This window comes from Mytilus californianus, unplaced genomic scaffold, assembly GCF_021869535.1.
Source record: "Mytilus californianus isolate M0D057914Y unplaced genomic scaffold, xbMytCali1.0.p SCAF_6, whole genome shotgun sequence".
In the NCBI taxonomy this organism is placed as follows: domain Eukaryota; kingdom Metazoa; phylum Mollusca; class Bivalvia; order Mytilida; family Mytilidae; genus Mytilus; species Mytilus californianus.
Genome location: NW_026262712.1, coordinates 81,804,118 through 81,825,899, shown reverse-complemented (window position 1 = coordinate 81,825,899; position 21,782 = coordinate 81,804,118). Strand labels below are relative to the sequence as shown.

General features: G+C 32.1%; 1 protein-coding gene across 1 annotated transcript; it reads left to right on the top strand.

The window, feature by feature from the left end:
• Window positions 1-1,176: 1,176 nt before the first annotated feature.
• On the top strand, window positions 1,177-21,431 carry LOC127705230 (uncharacterized). Its single transcript, XM_052209549.1, has 4 exons — window positions 1,177-1,254; window positions 8,673-9,011; window positions 16,090-16,260; window positions 20,483-21,431. Exons 2-4 carry the CDS (start codon window positions 8,696-8,698, stop codon window positions 21,121-21,123), a joined length of 1,128 nt encoding a protein of 375 aa, XP_052065509.1. The 5' UTR covers window positions 1,177-1,254; window positions 8,673-8,695; the 3' UTR covers window positions 21,124-21,431.
• Window positions 21,432-21,782: the final 351 nt, after the last annotated feature.

The window sequence follows — 21,782 nt, the reverse complement described above, 5'->3', positions numbered from 1 at the left end:
ATTTTAGCGATATTTTTTAACATTGCCATATAAGCGGGAGGTTTGGTTAGCCATAAAACCAGGTTCAACCTACCATTTTTTTCTTAAAATGATCTGTTCCAAAAATATGGCAGTTGTTATCAAATAGTCCGTTTCTATGTATGTTGGCGTTTGTTTTTGTTGCACTTCTGCGTTTCTGTTGTTCAGTTGTTTTCCTCTTAAAGTTGATGTGTTTCCCTGGGTTTTAGTTTGTAACCTGGATTTGTTTTCTCTCAATCGATTTATGACTTTTGAACAGCGGTATACTACTGTTGCCTTTATTTAGTATAATATTTACACCACAGACTATGCTGTGAACTGGTTATGCTATATTTGAAGATTTGTATACGCCATTCATATAATTATGTAAAATATTTCATCAAACGTTTGTGTCTGTGACATCTATTAACATTGTAATAATGTATATACTATAAGTTGAATTGCTTTATATAAAAGAATTTATTCGTTTGTCTTTTTAACCTTACAATCATACAACTACTCTTCATTCTGATACAAAAACTGATTGAAAAGGGTATTCAATTTTGTTTCATACAAATATTGGTCACGGAATATTCAAATATTAAGTTTTAAAGAAGACAAAAAACGTTGTGATTCAAATAAAAAGGTCTTAGCCTCTGGATGCTTGATAACTTTGATAGACACAATTATCTATTTAACGTTTTGTTAAATTTAAAAAGAAAAAAAGTTTTATTCTAAGTTTTAAAAAAATGCAACTGGCTGAAAACAAATTATTTGGAATGACACAAAATAGTTTTTTCGCCATGCAATGTTTATAAATTAAACTTTCTCGTACCACTAGGGGGTGTTTAGCCTAGACTATATATAGCTACCAATAAGGGTCTCGCACGGCCGACCAAAAACATCATATCCATGAAACATAATTATTATTTATCTACTAATAAACCCTCACCATATTGCTGCAACATACCACAAAACGTCAAAATAAGTCATAAAAGAAGAATGACGTAAAAGTCATCGCAAAAAAAAAGGGAAACTTTTAACATGGCATCTGACCTCTGTCCAAAATGTCGACCATGATCTTGTAGTGATATACTGAAATACAATAGCGTTTAAATAACTGATATAACAGTATGTGAAATGAGACACAAAAGATTCTGACAAAGACGTACCTAAATTTCTTTAAATAACCTTATCGATTGAACAGTGTGTTTTTTGACTCGTCAGTAGAGTAAGTATACAGCTGAAGTTTTTAAGGTATGTAGATCATTTTGTTCAAATATGAAGTGACAGTTGATATTAAAAAAATGTTTTCAAAATACTTATATTTCATACATCAAATACTATAAATACAGATGCGAAAGCTGTAAGAAGAATGATAATACACCTTTATATGTACCAATAAATATATATTCCAACACTGCAATAAGTGTGTTACAATATTTCTCCACTCGAGACAGTTAAATTTTGATATCTAAAGCGCGAGGCTGGCCGAGCTTTTTATATATTTAAAATTTAATTGTTGAGAGTGGAGAAATATCGTAATACACGAGTTATAGTGGCGGAATCTGTTTCTCTAATAATTTTTAATCCTTCATTTCCAAATGTTTACATAAAGTTGTGTTCTTTATATGTGACGTTATCAGGCATGGTCGCCTTTTTTCATGACGTTACAATTAAAAAATTCAGACGAAACCCGGAAAATTTGACGTCATGATTAAATGTCGATCAATCATTTGCCGGGAAATATTTTGCTCACACCGATCCAGAAATGTGAAAGTAATATGAAAATTAGAGAATTGTATTAAGATTATTTCCATCGGTTGAAGAATGAAAACATATTATACCGAAAGTCAAATATTTTTAAAACATATTATATAGAAGGACTCCACTTAAAAAATCAGATATTTAAACAAAAAGACTGTTGTTTTAGGGATAAGATACATAACGTTTCTGTTGTTTTGAATTCTTAAAACTACAATTTTAAAGTGTAATTATTATGAAATAATTATGGACCAGGTTTAAGGAGCAAAGTTTCGACAAAGTAATATAAATTGTTTTTCCTTTTTTTTTAATCTGACGAAAGTTTGAGTCATTGAGTTCATAAGTATTCCTTCAGGGGTATTGTGCAACACATAATAGTATAATACCTTTAAAAATAATTGTTCGATATTTAAATTTACACTGCTAAAATTCACAATAACAATACTAAAGATATAATCTTGTTATTAATACAAGAAGTTAGATTATTTGAATAGTTAGTTGGAAAAACATATATTTTAAATGTATGGGAAGAATTGAAGTTCAAATTGATTAAAAGATAAAGTATAAAAAACATGATTATAAAAATATCTAAAAAGTGCAAATGCAATATTTGTTTTTTACAATAATATAATAAAATATTTAGGGGTTGCTTATCATAAAATATGTAAGAAATTTGATAATAGACATATTGACACTGACGAATGTTTTTTGTTCAGCCGAAATATTTGTCAACACGATTGTATAACATCCTCTTGATATACGAACATCTTATATAACATGTATAAGTATCGTCGCGCAAATATTTTGCAAGTGACTCACAATAATTGTTAAGACGCGGCAGAATTTTAAAGCTCTAAATATTGTCTAGACTCATTTATGTTTTTATTCACATCTCATGTCGTTGAATATGTCTCGAATTGACATTTACCCGACAATAAATCATTTTAACCCTATCCTTAAACATATGGCTCATTTATGACGATTTTATATTTCATTTGACATTTGTGACAAAATTTCCTTTTGGATAAGACCACACATTTGGCTCATGTTTGGTTACAAATTGGAGTCTCTAAAAATAGTGTAATTTGAACAGTAAGCAGTGTTTGCATTTTTTTTTTCTAAAATGCAAGAGGTTCAAAGATAAAAAAAAAAATTATATGTTCGTGGAGACTGAAATGTGATATAATGAAAATCTGACTGGCTAATGTGTTGCGAACATGAATTGGCATTGCTTGAACGTGTCACATTCATCAATAGGGCACAATCTCTAAATGTAGAGATAAGACGAATATTCTGGTATCAAAAGATCTATTTATGACCTTGAACACATGTCGTTAGTGAATTTACCAACAAACACATCGTATCCGATACCGACTTCAGTTTGCAAACATTAAAATGGGCATTGTCGTACTTTCATTTGCCTATACAATTTTATTAGATCACTCTGTAAATAATTAGTTAATTACATAACACAATCTCGTGTTTCAGGCCACTCTATGAATGTACATTTATTATTATAGATTTGTTGTCACCATAAGCTGTTTTCTGGTGCAAATGTTAACATGAGCATCCTGTCAGTATAGAAAATAGTTCCCATTCAACTTGAGACTTTGAATCATCGAATTTTATATAATAAGATATGATTCCTATGGCCAATGTTATTACGGGAGACCTCTAAAATATGAAGGTGGTGTGTTCTCCAGCAGGGACAAGAATACTTGATATTTTAATACATTATGTAGTTATTACCGAACATGAGTGTTTGTGGAGTTAGACTGTTTATAAGTTCCAGTAACATTTTAACGCCGGTATTTTACACGGGCAGTTGTTACAACACTGTAGTGATGGTTTGTTGTTCATAATAGTATAAACATTCGAGTAAACTCAACTAATAAATACAATAGAGTCCGATAGTGAACTTTGAAAAATGGCATTGACAAAATAAATCCCTTTTAATACGCAAGCTTATGTATTCGTCACAGAATACTAATTCTCCGTTTGATTCATCTTCAAGTCTAAACCTCCTAATTGCACCTGTGCTTGTTCCCAATTAATATATAATCCAGCATGCCACGTTATATTACTGGTGACACAAACATTGTAAATACCTCTTCCTTGTGAAATGTGTTATCCAAAGGCCCGAAATATCGTGAGCCTAAATCCATCAATTGAAACACAACTTCAAAATAATGATGGCTTCAGTCGAGAATTATGCCAGGTAATGAGTTAACGCGAGAAAGAAGACGTAGGTACTCTTTCCGAATAAATAAAGGCTGTTAGGTCGTTGATACAAATCAGAATTATAAAACTAATTGGGTTTATAAATACCCATACTACATCAATCTATAAAAAATCTTAATGTTGCAAAACACCTGTCCTACCTTCATTACAAATATGTTGTTGTCCCCGCAGACTAAAGCCCCAAACATCATCGTTTGTGTATGTAAATCACATTACATAAATGATGCTTGATAAATGAAATAGGTATTGCCAATTCACTTGGAAACTCAACATATTCATCAAGGCCCCCACAGGAAATCCTGGATAATCATAGGTCTGTTCTTTGTTCCTTTAGACTTTTAACCATAGATGTAGAACTGGATTGGATACCCATAACTACATAAGTATCCTTACAAACAACGTTTTATTGCTGGGTCTTACAAGTGCTTCACGAAACCTCTTTCTAAATTATTAACATCAATATTATTAGCAATCAAAGCTGGGCTTCAAAGTTATTGTGAAACTACCTATTCCAGAGGTGAGGTTAATCAGATGTGGACGCTAAAACATTCCAAAGATCTTTAAGAGTACATACAGTATAACTTTCATCTTGCAAAAATATATAAACATTCGATACTTTTACACTCTACACAAGTATTCCCCATTTCAAACTTAAAGACAAATTGAAAGATTTGGTCCTGCATTGTTTCATCATAAAGAATGGCCAACATAAATAAGAGTATCTTGTATTAGGGAGGGATAAATTGTACTTTTTCAAAAATCACTCTGATTAAAAAAATTCTCTGAAACTGACATTATCAAGTTGCTTGACTTCTTGATTGACAACATATTTGTTACGTTTGAAGGACGTGTTTTTCAACAAATATTCGGAATCCCATAGGAACCAATTAACTGTGCTCCTCTTCTTGTCGACTTCTTCCTTTCTTAGGAAGAAAGAAAAGAAGTTGGCAGTATCCTTCAACTTTACTTTCCGCTATATAGATGATGTTCTATCACTAAATAACGCAAAATTTGGTGACTATGTTGAACGCATCTATCCCATTGAACTTGAGATAAAGGATACAACAGATACAGTTACGTCTGCCTCATATCTTGATTTACATATAGAAATTGACAATGAGGGCCGGTTGAAAACAAAACTTTATGACAAAAGACATGATTTTAGCTTCCCAATTACGAACATTCCATTTCTATATAGCCACATTCCAGAAGTGCCTGCATACGGAGGATATATCTCCCAGTTGACACAATATACCGGATTTAAACTAACATGAGCAACACGACGGGTCTCACATGTGAAGCAGGATCTGCTTACCGTTCCGGAACACTTGAGATCACCCGATGTTTTGGTGGGGTTCGTTTACTATGTTATGTTTTGTATACTGTTGTTTGTTTGTTTTTCCTTTTTCAGCCATGGCGTTGTCAGTTTATTTTTGACTTTGAATGAGTTGAATGCCCCTTTAGTAACTTTTGCTTCTCTTTTCTGTCAGCTCAGAGGATACCTGAAAATTTTAAACAAAACCAAAAACAGCAAAGCAGCACATCATATCCGTACCCGTATCCTCCCATTTTCCTGAACCCTTACCTGTACATGTTAGCCAATATACACCGCCCGTTGCGGATAGTAGTATTCTTAGTCTTACTAGACATTTGCAGAAACTAAGTCTATACCTAGGATTACACTCTATAATAAATGCACAAAACAATTAACCCAGAACCATGAAGTCATTTTACCTGAGTCGTTGAAGGCGAAAGCAGGTCTAGTAACAGCTCGATCGTCCGTCCGTCTTTTTACCGTCCGAACGACCTTGCATACAAAACTTTTCTCAATGTTTTCCTGGCTTGTACCGAAGTGAATGATTTTATATTTGGTGTGCAACTCAATAATTATGAATTGCAACCTGTAAGCAATTTTAACATCTGCCGTGCGACAATTCCTGTTGCCGATAGTTTGAAATTTGACTAGACTCTTTGCACAAAATAATATTTTGTCTTGTTGAAAGGAATGATTTGATATTTGATCTGCAGCTAAATAGTTTTGAGTTGCAGCGTGTAAGTAATTTTTACATCAACCCATGAAGTCACTTCCTGTTTTCCGATAGTTTGAAATTTTACAACACTCATTATTTAAGGAATATTCTCGTCAAAAATTGTCTTTTGTCGCAGTGTGCTTCGTATGAATAACAAATACAAACCGAGGCCGATAATTTTAAACAGCGAGCGGTAGTGAGGTCATCCGCTTAAAAACGGTCTCATCGTGCAGTATACGGAAGATTTACGGAAACGCTAAACGGACACAACTGTTCCCATTTCAAAGAGAAGCTCGTACCCAACAAGCTAAAGCAGTGATGTTTAGAGACAAACTGTACATAAATAACGAGTTTTTCGATCCGGAAAAGCGCAAGCAATATATAACTAAAATGAAAACTCAAAAACGGTGTGAAAAGAACGATGTAGATCTCTGTACTGACAAGACGACTCATCAAACTGACGAGAAGCAGGTGACTACCAAAGAAGACTAGGATAGCGTTGCAGTTTCTGTGTCTGATTCTATAAACTGTGACAACTTAAAAGTAATTGTTTGGAATGTGAATGGTGGTATTCAAAGTAAACTTCAAAGTGAATAACATTGCATTTTTGAATTAAATTTGCACATATGATATAGTTTTTCTTATATAATGTTGATTTAACAATCATTTTTGCATTACTGGTTATAATTGTTTTTGTATGCTACAAGAAACTCTACATCTACTCAAGGACGACGTATTGTAATTTTAATGAAAGACTGTTTTTCTTTCTGATAAAATTTCTATTGAAATATGTATTAATAATTACATTATATGGTTGAATAACGAAAACGTATTTATCGCCTGTGTTCATATACCCGCTGTTAGATAGAATTTTTATATATAACTTAATAATTGCGATTTATTTGTTGATTTAGAAAATAGTTTTGAAGTCTACTCTTCTCTTGGTGATGTAATACTTTGGGCGATACAAACAGTCAAACTGGGGCAATAGATGATTTTTTTGAGTAATGATAGTATTTATATTACTGTGTAACGAACAAAATTCCAAAGGGTTTCCGTATGGTGAAATCGGAAAGAATCTGTCGCAGGATAAATTTAAATGGAGTGATCAATTATAAGAACAACGTAGAGAATGTTTACGTATCAATATGGTTAAGATAAATTTGTATCGTCAACGGATTGATTTTGACGATCAGCAATTACACGACAATTCGTTGTCCGGTTTCACTAGTACGTTAAACGACAAAATGGCACCATTTTTTTAAAAAGAGGAATTATTTTTATAAATCTTGTAGATCTGACATTTTTTATGATAAACATTCGTTTAACGCTCAGTGTAAAGACCTTTATCGACGCTATATAAACTGTTTGAACATATTTAATAGATCAAAATCGCAATTAAAACATAGTAATTTTATCAAAATAAAACATTAGAACGTCGCTTGAAACGTGAATACATGCGCTTTGACGAACACATAATGAACATGATGAGAATTACAAAACCAAAATTATTTTACAAGAAATTTAAAAGGAAGTCGTTTTCTTAACATGCCGTACCATTAAACTTGTTCCATGAACATTTTAAGTCATTGCAATCATCAGACACAGATGCTGTATTTGAGGACAGCTTGTTTAATATCACTAATGGTGAATGCGTCTATGAGGATCATGAAAGAAACAGACACAGATGCTGTATTTGAGGACAGCTTGTTTAATATCACTAATGGTGAATGCGTCTATGAGGATCATGAAAGAAAAATTACAGAAAATGACATTTTAAAAGCTATTCGTAACCTGAAACGAGATAAATGGAGTTGGTGGAATTCTTTGCGAATATTTTATTTAATACAAGGATTTGTTTATGTCTGTATTACCGTATATTTTTCAAAGAATTTTACAGTCCGGAAATTTGGCTACCAGCATACACATGTTTAACCCCGCCACATATTATTATGAACCTGCCCCCAAAGTCAAGAGCCTGTAATTAAGTGGTTGTCGCTTGTTCCTTGTTGTTGTGTATCATAATTGTTTTTCGATCATTGTTTTGTACTTAAATCAGGCGTGAGTATCTCGTTTGAATTGTTTTACATTTTTCATTTTGACGTTTAGTCGAAAAAGGACATCTACAATACCATGTTCAAAATAACGACCAGAAACCAAAACAAATTCAAGCAGACATGTCAACGAACTAGATTATATAGTACATTTGGTGATTTGTTTTCTTCAGCAGCGGAACCCAAGATACTGATAATAGAAAAAAAATGCTACATTTATTTGTACGCACGCCACTTTTATCTCGAATAATATCATAAATTTGCACCAAATCAGATTTAACATGCGAATATACAGAAATATCTCAAATCATCGAAAACCTTAACGACAAAAAAATCAACAAAAATAGTCTTATTACAGCAACAAAAATACTGTATATAATAAATAGATATATACATGAATAATGTTGGTATCAACTATCACCTATCAACGTACCATGTCAGGCATTGTGAAAAGGTGTTTCTCAGTCGAAAACGTTTTTTTTTTTTTGTATTTCCATATCTGTCTATTTATTGTTATATTTCAATTCCTATGATTAACCAGTAAGGTTGCTTGTGTCTGACAAAACGCAACTCTTTATTTTTGCAGTTTGCAGCTGATAAGAAACCACTATGGCAAACAATCAGCAAAATACTCATATCAACAGAAGTTTCAATACAGAAATTGCTGACTCCGACTGTATTGAAGTGTTTGCAACAGATGACACGTACGAAAAATTATCTTCAGTTTATAAAGAAGATCCTTACCATTACGATCACATTAGATCACATACAATTAAGCCAAGACCATCAGAAAATTGTTATCGCCAAAAGATTCAAATCTCATTGTGGTTGTTATTTCTTATCATTATTTGCATTTTGATCGCATTAGTTGTAACAGGTGTCGTCACATTCTTCATCACAAAGGAGAGATTTTCTGTTACACAGTGTAAGTATGCATAAAGGCAACAGTAGTTTACCGCTATTCAATAGTCACAATTCTATTAAGCAAAAACAACGGAACAACAGAAACACTGACCTACACCAAAGCAAACGCCAACATACATAGAAACGGACTATAGATAAAAAATGACATATTCCTGACTTGGTACAGGACATTTAAGAACAAATTGTGGGTTGAACCTGGTTTAACGGTTAGTCAAACAGAGTACAAACAAACGCAAGAACACGACCATTCAGCACACAAAAATACATATATAAATAATATTATAGTACATTACAACATGTGAACCGCAGAATAACAATATATATGTGTTCTTATTTTAAATTTATTTCGGAGATGGTGAATTATCTTTGGATATACAATTATAAATACGAATAAAAGAAGAAAGGATGATACCAATTTTAATTTGCAAGAAAATAGTTTTAGAAAAAAACTTTAATTTGGGTATTTTCGAGACGAAATCAAAACATAAATAACATTATTTGAATTACCAAACAATGTATAGATACGAAATTAATGTTATTTTTATAAGACCAAGAAAAATGTCATATTCATATGAAAACGTGTTTGGAAAATCTCAATACAATAAACACAATAATGGAGCGACACATCTACTAAGACGTTATATACATGATGTATTCATGTGAAAAACATATAATTAATCTGTAAGGGATGAGACTATATTTCAATTTAAGATATAGCTGATGTGTTGTATCTTTTTACCTAAACTTATCAAACTTTTATTAGGGAGTCAGTGTGAATGGTTTTCACAAACAAATTAGATGAGATTTTTTTCTAGAATATAGTAAACATTGAATTTCAGATACGATTGAAAGGTACCAATATACCCATCCAAACGTTCTTTTCATGGTTATTAACATTTTTTATCGTTGAATTATTACCAGTGCGAAAACAAAATCCATTGAAACCCTGACCATATTAATATAACCCTAGATTGACATAGTAAATGCACAGGCGTTTCTTACAAAACAACATTGAAGCATGGTCATGAAGGTAGAACGACAACTTTGACGAATTCGACTTCAAAAAGATATTATATAAAATTTTAGCCAGATATTTAAGGACCACGATAAATGTAGGCGTAACATGAGTTTAATGGCCTGAAAGAACTTAAATTGGTTACAGAGTTGTAAAATCTTTACTTGATCATGCGTAGAGAGTTATCTATCACATAACTTTTCAATTTAAAACTTAATAAACATGATTAAAAAATGAGATTGAGAGTTTGCAGTAGCAGTCGTATTAATGATTTAACCACTGTTGTTATTCAATAGAATAAGCGTTGTACATAAGTTTTATACAGAAAAAGAATTCACTGATAATAGACATGGTCATACGAGAGCTTCAATACAGGGAAACGACAGCAGTGTTTTTTTTTTTCTCATAACTCTGTTTGAACAGTTATCTGTAAGGAGCACGTTAATGGAGTCGTTGTAGTGTCAACATACCCATGTGTAACGTATTAATTGAAAAAGTTTGTAAAAGTTTGTAATCAATGTGAAATGATTATCAATTTCCATAGCTTTTGCAACAAAAATGTACTTTTTTATATTTTGATCAATAACGGAAATATTTTGGGCTTTTTGAAATATTGAATTGAGCTTTGATAATGTTATGGATAACAGTTTATTTCGAATACAGTGAATTCCCAACATAGGATACCAAACCATTCATATGATCGGTGTGAATTGCAAATGGTGTATATTTGCGATGACCGTGACAGCGTCAAACAGAGGTTCTGAATTATTATAATTGTCGAATATAATTTTACTTGGGACTAGACAACAAAGTAAAGCGATTCTCTTTCTACTATTTGACATGCAATTACAGTTTCGGGCTTGTAGATAACTCGTGGATTATACCATCCACCAACTGTGATTCTGATCCGGTGTAAGTCAGTTGAACAAATGTGTCTAGTGGAGTCGAATACGACGAGTCGTAATGATCTATATATTCTGAATTTCGATTGTATGTGAGACACAAGAGAAGGTCACTCAGAGAGACAGTTTTTGATATACATATAAAGCTAAATTTGACATTCGGCTTGATTGAACTAGTGGTATACGGCGATTGTTGCCGTTGGTATTGCAACAGCATAAACTCCACGACATGAGACGTTAAGACGATCAATTTTAGTACAAAAATATCTGTGTTTCTTTCGATATATAGTGAAGGACTTACATAACATTTTCCTGAAACTTTATATATTCAAATAAAAATGAATTTTATAGAAATACTAGTATTTCCTAGTATACATCAACGACTGTGTAACAACCCCAAAATAAGTCGACAAGAACAGGCACCATCTCATGAAGGAAAGCTACCTATTTTATTGAGCTTAGTTTATCAAGTTTTGTTGGTCAGTATCCAAAGTTTTTGTTGTGTTAATTGCAAAACAAAAAAAATATGTTGAGTGATATGTGTGCATCTGTAGTTTTCATAAATTACATACTCCTTGTTGTGCAGAATAAAATGATTTTACAAATTTTAAAGACCTTTATTTGTTTGAAGATTTATGCATATTAATGCATATTTAATTGTGTATTGAACCCGCGCACATCTTCACAATGCATCGGACTATTTACACACTTATTTAAATCTAAGGAGACAAGCAAATTGTACGGTTATTAAAAAGATCTTCACAATAACAAGCCCATTTATTACCTACTATCATTACGTGACAATTAGATACTCCTGGTCGACAAACGATTTATATATCATTGTGGTTGTTTTTTCTTATCATTGTTCGTATTTTGGTCGCATTAGTTGTAACAGGTGTTATCACATCCTTCATCACAAGAAAATTTTTCTTTTTTTTTTGGATATGTTGGATTGTGTGGATGATATTTTGACATTTAATTATAAATACGAATTAATGTACAAGGATGATACCGATTCCAATTCGCAAGAAAAAAGTTTGTGAAAAATTATAATTGGGTATTTTCAATACGAAATACAAACATGTTATATTATTTGAATTACCAAACAATGTCCTAAAACGATATCAATGAAACTTTTATTTTTCTTATTAGAATAATAACGAAGTTATAAAATCCTTACCTGACCATGCGTAGGGACACCATGACATAAAGGAGATTATGAGTGTGTGGTAGCAGTCATATTAATGATTTAATTAATGTTGTTATTCAAACATAAGAAAAGCATTGGGCATTAGTTTTTATAGTAGACGAATTCACTGATAACACATCTGGTCATACGAGAGCCACAATTCAGGGAAACAACAGCAGTTTTTCCTCAGAACTTCGTTGGGACAGTTATCTGTAAAGAACTTGCCCCTGTTAGTGGAGTCTATATAGTTTCAACATACCCATATGTAGCGTATAAATTGATATTGGTAAAAGCCATCGAATTGGCAGAGGGTTTTTCACTACCTATACATGAAAAGTAGTTAACAAGGTCCAAAGCTTTTACAACCAATCTGTACTTTTTGATATTTTGATCAATACCGAACATGACTTTGCTCTTTTGAAATATTGAATTGCACTTTGAAAATGTTATTGAAAACAGTTTATATCGAATACAGTGATATACCAAAGATTTTTAACAGAAGATAACACACCATATACAGGCTCGTTGTGAGCTGCAAGTGGTGTATGTTTGCGTTGCCGTGACTTCTATTGCGTCAAACATAAGTGCTGAATATTTCTAATTTTCGAATATCACTTCACTTGTGAATAGACAAATAAGTAAAGACATTCTTTTTCTACTATTTGACATGCAATTACGGTTAAGGGCTTGTTAATTGCTCACGTATTTTACCATCCACCAACAATGATTCCGATCCGGTGTATTTCATTTGAACAATGTGTCTAGTGAAGTCGAATACGACGAAGCGCATCGATCAGTACACTTTTAATTGCGACCTTCTGTTAGTCACAAAAGAGGCTCACTCATAGAGGCGGATCAACAACTTTTTTAAATATATACATTTAAAGCTACATTTGACATTTGGCTTGATTGAACTAGTGATATAGATTGGTTGTTGCATTCGGTCGGTTTTACCATTGGTATCGAAACAACATACACTCTTAGACACGATTAAAATTCAATACAAAAACGCTTTGAGTTTCTTTCCATTTATAATAAAGGATTTACATAACATTTTTCTTAAACGTAATATATACAAATAAAAATGTATTGTAGAGAGATACTAGTACCATCTCCAACCTACTATACGTCATTGGCTGTGTTACTATCCCATTATAAGCCAACAAGAATAGGTACCTTCCCATAAAAGAAAGAGAACTATTGCATTGAGATTAGTTAGTAAAGTATTGTTAGTCGGTGCCCACAGTCATTTCTGTATTGCCGTTGATATTGCAATAACTTGTGTTCGAAACCCGCTGATAATATGATAAACATTTGTAGTAGCAAAAATGCAGTCCCAACACTGTTCATTTCAAGACAAATTAGTATGCTGAGTGATGTGTGTGCATCCGTATTTTTCAGAAATATTAAACATTCTTCTTGTTGTGTAAATATTTTAGGATTTATACATATTAATGCCTATTTATCATGTTTACTAAATATTTGAAGGAAAACCAACATACGTATACTTAGCGGTTCGATTTAAATGAATAAAAGATAACCCAAAAATTCATTGAAATTACTCTTAATACTTCCAAAAAATCTAGATTACCTTTATTAAAGACAAATTGTAAAACAAACTATCAACATCTCACAATTAAAAAAAACACTAAGTAAGTTTAAATTTTGACAATGTTTTGTCATTGATACATTTGGACAGTACAACTATATATCAACCAGTCAACTAATTCGCATTCGTTGACAATGTCTCGTCGATGTCCAAGATGAAAACATTGAAAGGCAAACAGCATATGTTTTTTTTCTTCCCAAATGGTTACTGGGCTACCTGACGCAAAATGTGATACATTCAGCGAAATTTTCAAATTATGTTCAATTAATGGCGCTTCTTTTGTCATTTAAAACAAACAGCAGCAGATATTTTATCAAAAGGGGGATAGTTTGGGTTTTTGTGTTCCTTCACTTCAAATCACGCAATGAACAAATTACAAAAAGCATGCAATTTTATATCAAATGCGGGAAAGGCGCATACGCAATTATCTAAGTAAAAGTAAGACGTTCATGTTATTGAAAATTTAAGAAAGTAAACTTTTGTTTAACATACGATACGCTCAATTTATCAAATTGATTTCAAGCTTAATGATTAAATATCATTACTTTTGTATCAAACTCGCGCACAAATATATGTATTGATTTAAACATAAGTAGATGTGGTTTTATTACCAATGACACAACTATCCAAACGAGACCAACAGACAGGAATATAAGCACATATGTATGTCACCGTACAGAACAACCTATTCCGAATAGAAAGCTATGAAAAAATGTTAAACAATTTAAACGGTTCTGTGCTCTGTTTAAACATTAAAAAAGCAGAATGACAGACAGGTACAAAAGAGAAGCACGTATTTACAGGCTCTTGAATTTAGACAGAACAATAATGAATGTTGTGGGAATAAACATATAAGCGAGCGCTCAATCCACCCTCATTCTGGGACAGTGATGTCACAGGCCATTATAACAATATGTAAAAATCATTGGAAAAGGGGTGCCTCATTAGATCGGCACGAAGCACAAAAACAACTAACAAAATACAACAGATACAAATAATGATCAGATATTACTCATGGATACTGAATTCCAGTTCAAAGCCAATGGTAACTAATAAATAGATAATACCACATCAGTAACGTTTACCCCGGTACATTTATTGACTTTGAGTATATACTTTTATCCGATTATTGGCTTGAAATAAACTTTTAATTTACTGTGAAAGTACTTATATTGGTGGGGCACCAATTTTTGTGGTTTTTCTGGATAACTTTATTTAAAAATTTCCAATTTTTAAGTGTCGAATGAAATATAACAGCTGTTGTCCAAATCAAGACGTAGAAAGATCCCCATGTAGGTTTGATTACATGGATGCGGGCATATAAATTCGAGAATATATCGAATATTAGCAAACGCAATATGAACTAAATATACAATTTCAGATAGGATTTTATCCATTTAATCTTTAAATAACATAAATTGTACAATTTTAAACCTTTTAATTCTCGTGATATGCGAATTCATTTTATCTCCTTACAATTCGCATACGAAAAAAATGATGATATCATATTGAACTTGCTTTTTTATTTCATAAGAATTAATTTAACAATTCAAAGTACATATGTAACATTTTTTTTATGTAACCGTTTTCTGTAAGTGACATGCTTATGGCCCCAATTAAGACCTTTGATGACCGTAATTCTGTTGATCATTCGATCTGGGGTTAATTAGTGTCATTACTTCTGATTACACGTGTGCATCAATTGAAATGTTGACTTTGCAATTTCCTTCAATCGAGGCAATTTGTGAGCATAGATAAATCAACGTATTTCCGAAAGCAATTATTTTATCTAAAATTTGATGACTGTTGACAGTGAAAATAAAACACCTTATTTTGCAATGTTCCATAAATGATTATAAAACAACATATGATGATTTTCATGATTTTTCGTTTTTTGATGGCTTCAAATTCATTACTCACATTTTCAGAAAATCCACGATTTTAGGACCCCACGAACATGTAATCTTTGCTCAAAACACGAACATTGATACCAACGGATAAAGTACTTTCACAGTATTAAATTTTTTTTTTCGTGTTTATTGGAAGGGGGTTATCATGGCATTCCGTCTGCGGTAACTTTACTTCTATTTATAGCGAATCAGATCTCTTTGGAGATAGGTTCCTAATAAGTTGTTTGGCAGATATTGTAATACATTGATGTAGGTCTTTGTATGGTATATGAATAGACGACGGCATTGTGAACATAAAAATTTTTAATGTTATCTGATGCAGAAAATAATATCTAATTAGTTTTATCGTTATGTCATTTGGAAACATAGAATATCTTCAACTTCGACAATTAATTTGTCCTCTTTATTGTTCAATTTCTTTTAATGCAATATTAATGCTTCATTTACCTTTCAGGTGAGTCAAAAAATGAATGCTATTGGACGGCCTGGAGTTCCTGGTCTGGATGTAGTATTACCTGTGGAAAAGGCGATCAAGTCAGGGTCAGACAGCATATGAATTCATCGATGCTTTGTAACTACAATGAAACTTTCAACCTCCGAACCTGTACTTCAGATCCATGCTTTGGTAATAACGTTTCATCATAGCTTAATAATGATAAGTATGACATTATTAAAACCCCTAAATACATACTCTGAGTAGACGAAAATGTGCAACAAGAAATATTTTAAAGTGTAGAAGAGCTCGATTTTAAAATGCTTATCGTTCATGAATTTTGACCTGTCGCAGAGAATGTTACACTAAACAAACAGGTGAATTGTATTTGATATTGTACACTGATGTGGACAATCAAGATGACACAATGTTCACCAGATGATATGTCCATCAGCAGTTAATTTTCATCAATACATTTTTATCTGATGAAATATTTTAAAGGTTCAAAATGAATTTTGCTTATTTTATTTTATTTTCATATTTTTCGCATCCAAATCAATAAAATGTAAATTACACCCTATCTATATAAATTTGTCGATAACACAAATTTATAAGATTTTGAGTTATCTCCCCCATAAAACATGTAAGTTGTACAATTATGGCATTGTCAGATTGTTTTCGATTTATGAGTTTGAATATGCCTTTGGTATTTTTTTTTTCAGTTAAATGAAGAGCTCAAATTTATATAATGCTCAGCTAGTGAAGTAAAAAATATACACCTTTAATCTTATTACAGAAGATAACGATTAAAAAGTTGAAAACAACACGTTTAATAATTGCATGCGTCCGAAGCGCTTTTCTGGATTTACCTTCATCAGGAACGCTCAAAGCTAAACATTTGAAATCCGAAGGATGTATACTGACTTGATGATGTTGTTCTAGTCGAGTCAAACCAATGACTTTATAATGTGAAACAGTACAATCGAGAAAACAAACGGCTTAATTTATGACAATGCAATTAACGAGAAACAAATGTGACTGACATGAACCAACGACAACCAGTGAACTAAACGATCCTGACTTGGGACAGGCACATACAAAATATGGCGAGGTTGAAAATGCTCGTGAGCGCTAAACCTTCCCCAGGCTGGGACTTGGGTAAAACAACACAACAGAAGAACAAACTGTAAAAATCAATTGCAAATGGATTGAACTAAATAAATCGGTACGAAGCGCACATTAAGTATAAGTCGGTACACATTAAACTGATTTAATTTAAAGACATTATAAACAGTCAGAGAAACGCATGACTTTGCGCAAGGCCAAAATATAAGTGAAATGTTCAAGCATGGCAATATATATTTAGGTTTTAAATTCTAAATTTCATAGAAAAATCAATGTTAACATGATTAAACAATACCTAAAGATTTAACTATGGTGTTAAATTGATACCCTTCAACGATAAGGTTTTTCAGTCGTTCAGCGAGTACAGATAGATTGTTTTAAAATTTATAGGCTCTTCAAATAACATCACCGTAAAAAATCAAATCTGATATTCCGTCTTTTTGCATGTATAACTAATTTTCCCTAAAATATCTTGGTAGATTTGTGGTAACGAAATACCTGACTTCATAACTTACAAGTTAAACATAAATTGCGTGCGTTTAAATTTAAAAAGTATACGTATACACAGCTTTTGAAATATATCTACAAACTTTGAATGCATTGAAAACTTTTTATCAATTTACATGTAATTTTAAACTCAACTGTCAGAAACGTTTTAACAGGCTCTGTAAAAAGTATAAATCTTATTATTAAAACTTAGTATTATTTTTACTTTATTCTAGATTGGACTTTTGTAAATTGTAAAAATCTGATTAATCGACATTTCACTCAACGAAGTAGTGAAAAGTGTTTTTACCAGTAAGCTCTAGCTAAGGTTGCACAGTTGTATTAAATTTAATACAAAACATCAAAATGTTGTTTTAAGCTAGCAAAAAACAAGACGTTCGTTTTCTATTTGTTAATGATGATTTATTTTTTGTCCCTTTCTGATCAATAACATTCTGGCCTTCTTGAGGTAACAATGTTCCAACATCTACGTCTGATTTGAATTGTTTTGAAAATTCTGGAGTTGAAAAAGATTGAGCAAATATAGCTTTGATCGTATTGAAAGTTAGTTGACATTGCCTACAGCACAACCAATCTCATAAACACGGTAAAACAACAGGAAAAGTTTAAAGCAGCATGGCTAAGTACTTGATTTAGAACAGAAATCGATTGATTCCGAAGTGTATTTTTCCAAAATATTGCACACAATAAATATCCATCGTACTCAAATAAACATTCTACTAGAGGTATCCTCTTTAATTAGCGTTTTTAACATCAAATATAAATATGGTTGATAATTATTTAACAACATGTAACTGGCAACATTCACAATATGTATATCATCTATGTGGTTATATGTTTCCGATAATGTAAATATCATTCAAGACCGAGTGGTTAAGAAACTAACACCGTAATTTATATACCTCCTCTCAAGTAGTTTGTCGAGTGGTCTAGGGCTTCTGACACAGTATGTACAGGCGGTGTTGCCACGATGTATCAGATACAGGGGTTCGAATTACGCTGAGGAAAAAACATTTTGCTAAAGCAAATCTAACATTGTTAGGCCAAATTTGAGACGAAGTATATACAAATTATGGTGTTGGCCCTGTATAACCACAGATTATTCGATGGAAAATGTGTCGTATAGTTGTCACATTTCGAGACGTATATAATGAAATCAAAATTTGATTTGACGGCATGGATAATAAAATTATCATCCTTTACGACGAATAAAACAGCTGACCTGCAACGCATACCATTCACATGCCACTGTACATCATCTACTGTGTTACAACCCTTGACAAAGCCGACGAGGAAATGCATTAATCGACTAACGAAAGCTATATTTTCATATAGTCTAGTTGGTCGAGTGGTCTAGGGCACTGGACACAGTTCAGGCAGTGTTGCCATATTGTAAGGGTGGAAAAAACTTAAAACAAATAGCACAAATTCAGGTTTAAGGCCCTTATCTGGTAATTTGTGATTTATTTTGCTTCAAAGATTAAAATGTGGCTACCTGCATTTCAAGTTATCAGATAATAAAGAAAAATCAAATGTATTCTGATTTTTTGCTTTCACCGCTTTTCGCTTTAAAGGTGTCCCCCAATTCAAAACCCCTATATAATCAACCACATGTTTCACCACCGTTCGAGAGTCAAGTGCTATTCAAAATAACCACTTTTTTTCTGGAAATCTGAAAGTACATACTATAGGGCGCATAACCCTCAATTTTTAATGAAAATATTGGACAAGTAATTGTTTGCTCAAGATGGTCTATATGTATATTTTTCTTTCACCAAGAGTTTATTTTTGAGAACTTGTTTGATAGTTTAAGTAAACACTGACCTCAAAAGCACTATTTTTGTCAGGAAAATGCTACTTTTACATGTGTGACTTGGTGGTCTGACACCTCTAAGTCGTGTCATACTAAGCATTTTGCTGTCGCATTTCAACATACTATACTTTTAACTTTGCATCGTGCAGTTTTAAGCCAACGTATCGTAAATTAAGCCTACTATGACATTACGTTCTGATTATATATTTTCGTGCTATCTTAGCTGAACAGCATGTACTTTCAACTGTATATCATATGTAAAAATAAGTAGATGTGGTATGATTGCCAATGAGACAACTATCCACCAAAGGTCAAAATATGTGGATGTAAGCAATTATAGGCAACCGTAAGGCCTTCATCAATGAGAAAAACCGATACCGTAAGGTCGGCTATAAAAGACCCCGACATGAAAATATGAAACAATTCAATTGAGAAAACGAACAGACTAATTTATAACAAAACAGTTTACGAAAAACAAATATGACAAACATGAACCAACGACAACCACTGACAACCATGTTGTTTTAAATTTAATCAATTTTATGATTAGTACAATTTGATATTTTTAATGATACATTATCGCGTTATCTTAGTTTAATATCACGTTCTTTATAAATAAAGCATCAAATCATACCTGTGTGGCAAGCCAAATGGCATCGTGACAATATAATGATCTAACATCGTGTTCTAAAACGTACATCCTGAAGTTTCTAGTCAAAATATATATTGTGCGATGAACCTAGTGAATATTATACCAATATAACTTCATCACACATTATATTGGCATTTTATGATTTAAAACTAGCAGTTTGATGATTCAGTTCCTCATCAAGCAGTCTTATGTCTACATTAAAATCTTGAGCATAACGTTTTGAAAGTCTTTAATTTGTGACAGCTGAGGCTTTCCATATCAATTGATTGACATCTCGAATACCAAATATATTGACTTTATATCTATATTTATTTCAGGTGATGATGATATATTAGACATGAGATTTAGTCGAACTGCATTATATAAATACTGGTTTATTTCAGCTGATAATACAATCATTAGTAACGTCCATATCATCGAAACTTCCAGTAGTGCTGATGCACAGTTACAGAATTATATGGGAACAATTTCGGACATTTGTGTAGGAGACAATGAATTAATTTTCTTTGAAGTAGACTATACATACACAATAGTCAAATCATTAACTGCTGACATTTTGGTTCTAGAGATAGGTTTGGCTGAACGTTCCAAGGTAGACAGAAACTACTCCGTTGCGTTAAAAAACGTGGGCGGATGGTCTTTCTTTGTTGCTAAAACAATAAATAGTGATAAAGTTAACTTGTATTCTCACCATGATGGTTCTTCGCGGCAAACATTGAAATCAATTAGTGATTTTACAGCTGGTACAAAAGTTCAAGGAAAATTTGAATTGTTCATTAACAGACGAAAAAATGAATTTTTGTTGAGACAAGATGATTCGATACTAGTATTCCATGTCTTGACGAATGTAATCTCAAGTGAGAAACTTTGTCCAGTATTTGGGGTGTACAATTATCAATGGGTTCATGTCAAATTGCAGTTAATGAATCCTCGGAACTATACGTATTACCCGTGGTAATGCAGTCATTATGTTTATGTCAATATTCAATGATGCTTTAATTTACATATTCAAAATCCTAAATGTTTCGACTTCTGTGAGGTGTTTTTGTTTTGTTTTTTTTTTAATTCTTTCGGTCATTATGATGGCTGTTTTTATTCAAGTGATGGTATTAAACGCCCAGTTCGTATATTTTTATGTTTAGGGTATGTTTACTATTGTAAATTACAATGCTTTATTTGCATAAACACAACTTAGCATAAAGCATTTATACCAATCTAGAAAGCGTTTTGTGTGTTTCAATTTTCAGATCATTTTAATAAAAAAATAGAAATGACTACATTGTACCTTTTTGAAATATAAACATGATATAAAACCCAATAACACAAACAAAATCATAAGAGAGTTATGTATGTCAGGCAGTCGTCATAATTGATATAAATGTCCTTGAAATACTCTCTGAATTAATGTCATAGTAATCTACACATTAACATATAATAAAAGAATACCATTGACGATGTATCTGAATGGTACAGTCACATAAACAAAGTATGGGTTCAAATTAGTACTAAACTAAACTTAAACTTTCAGTGTGTTACTCTTATGATTAATAAACTAATCACAGATAACAGGGTCAAAATTTTTAAATCCAGGCTCGCGTTTCGTTATTAAGGAATTTC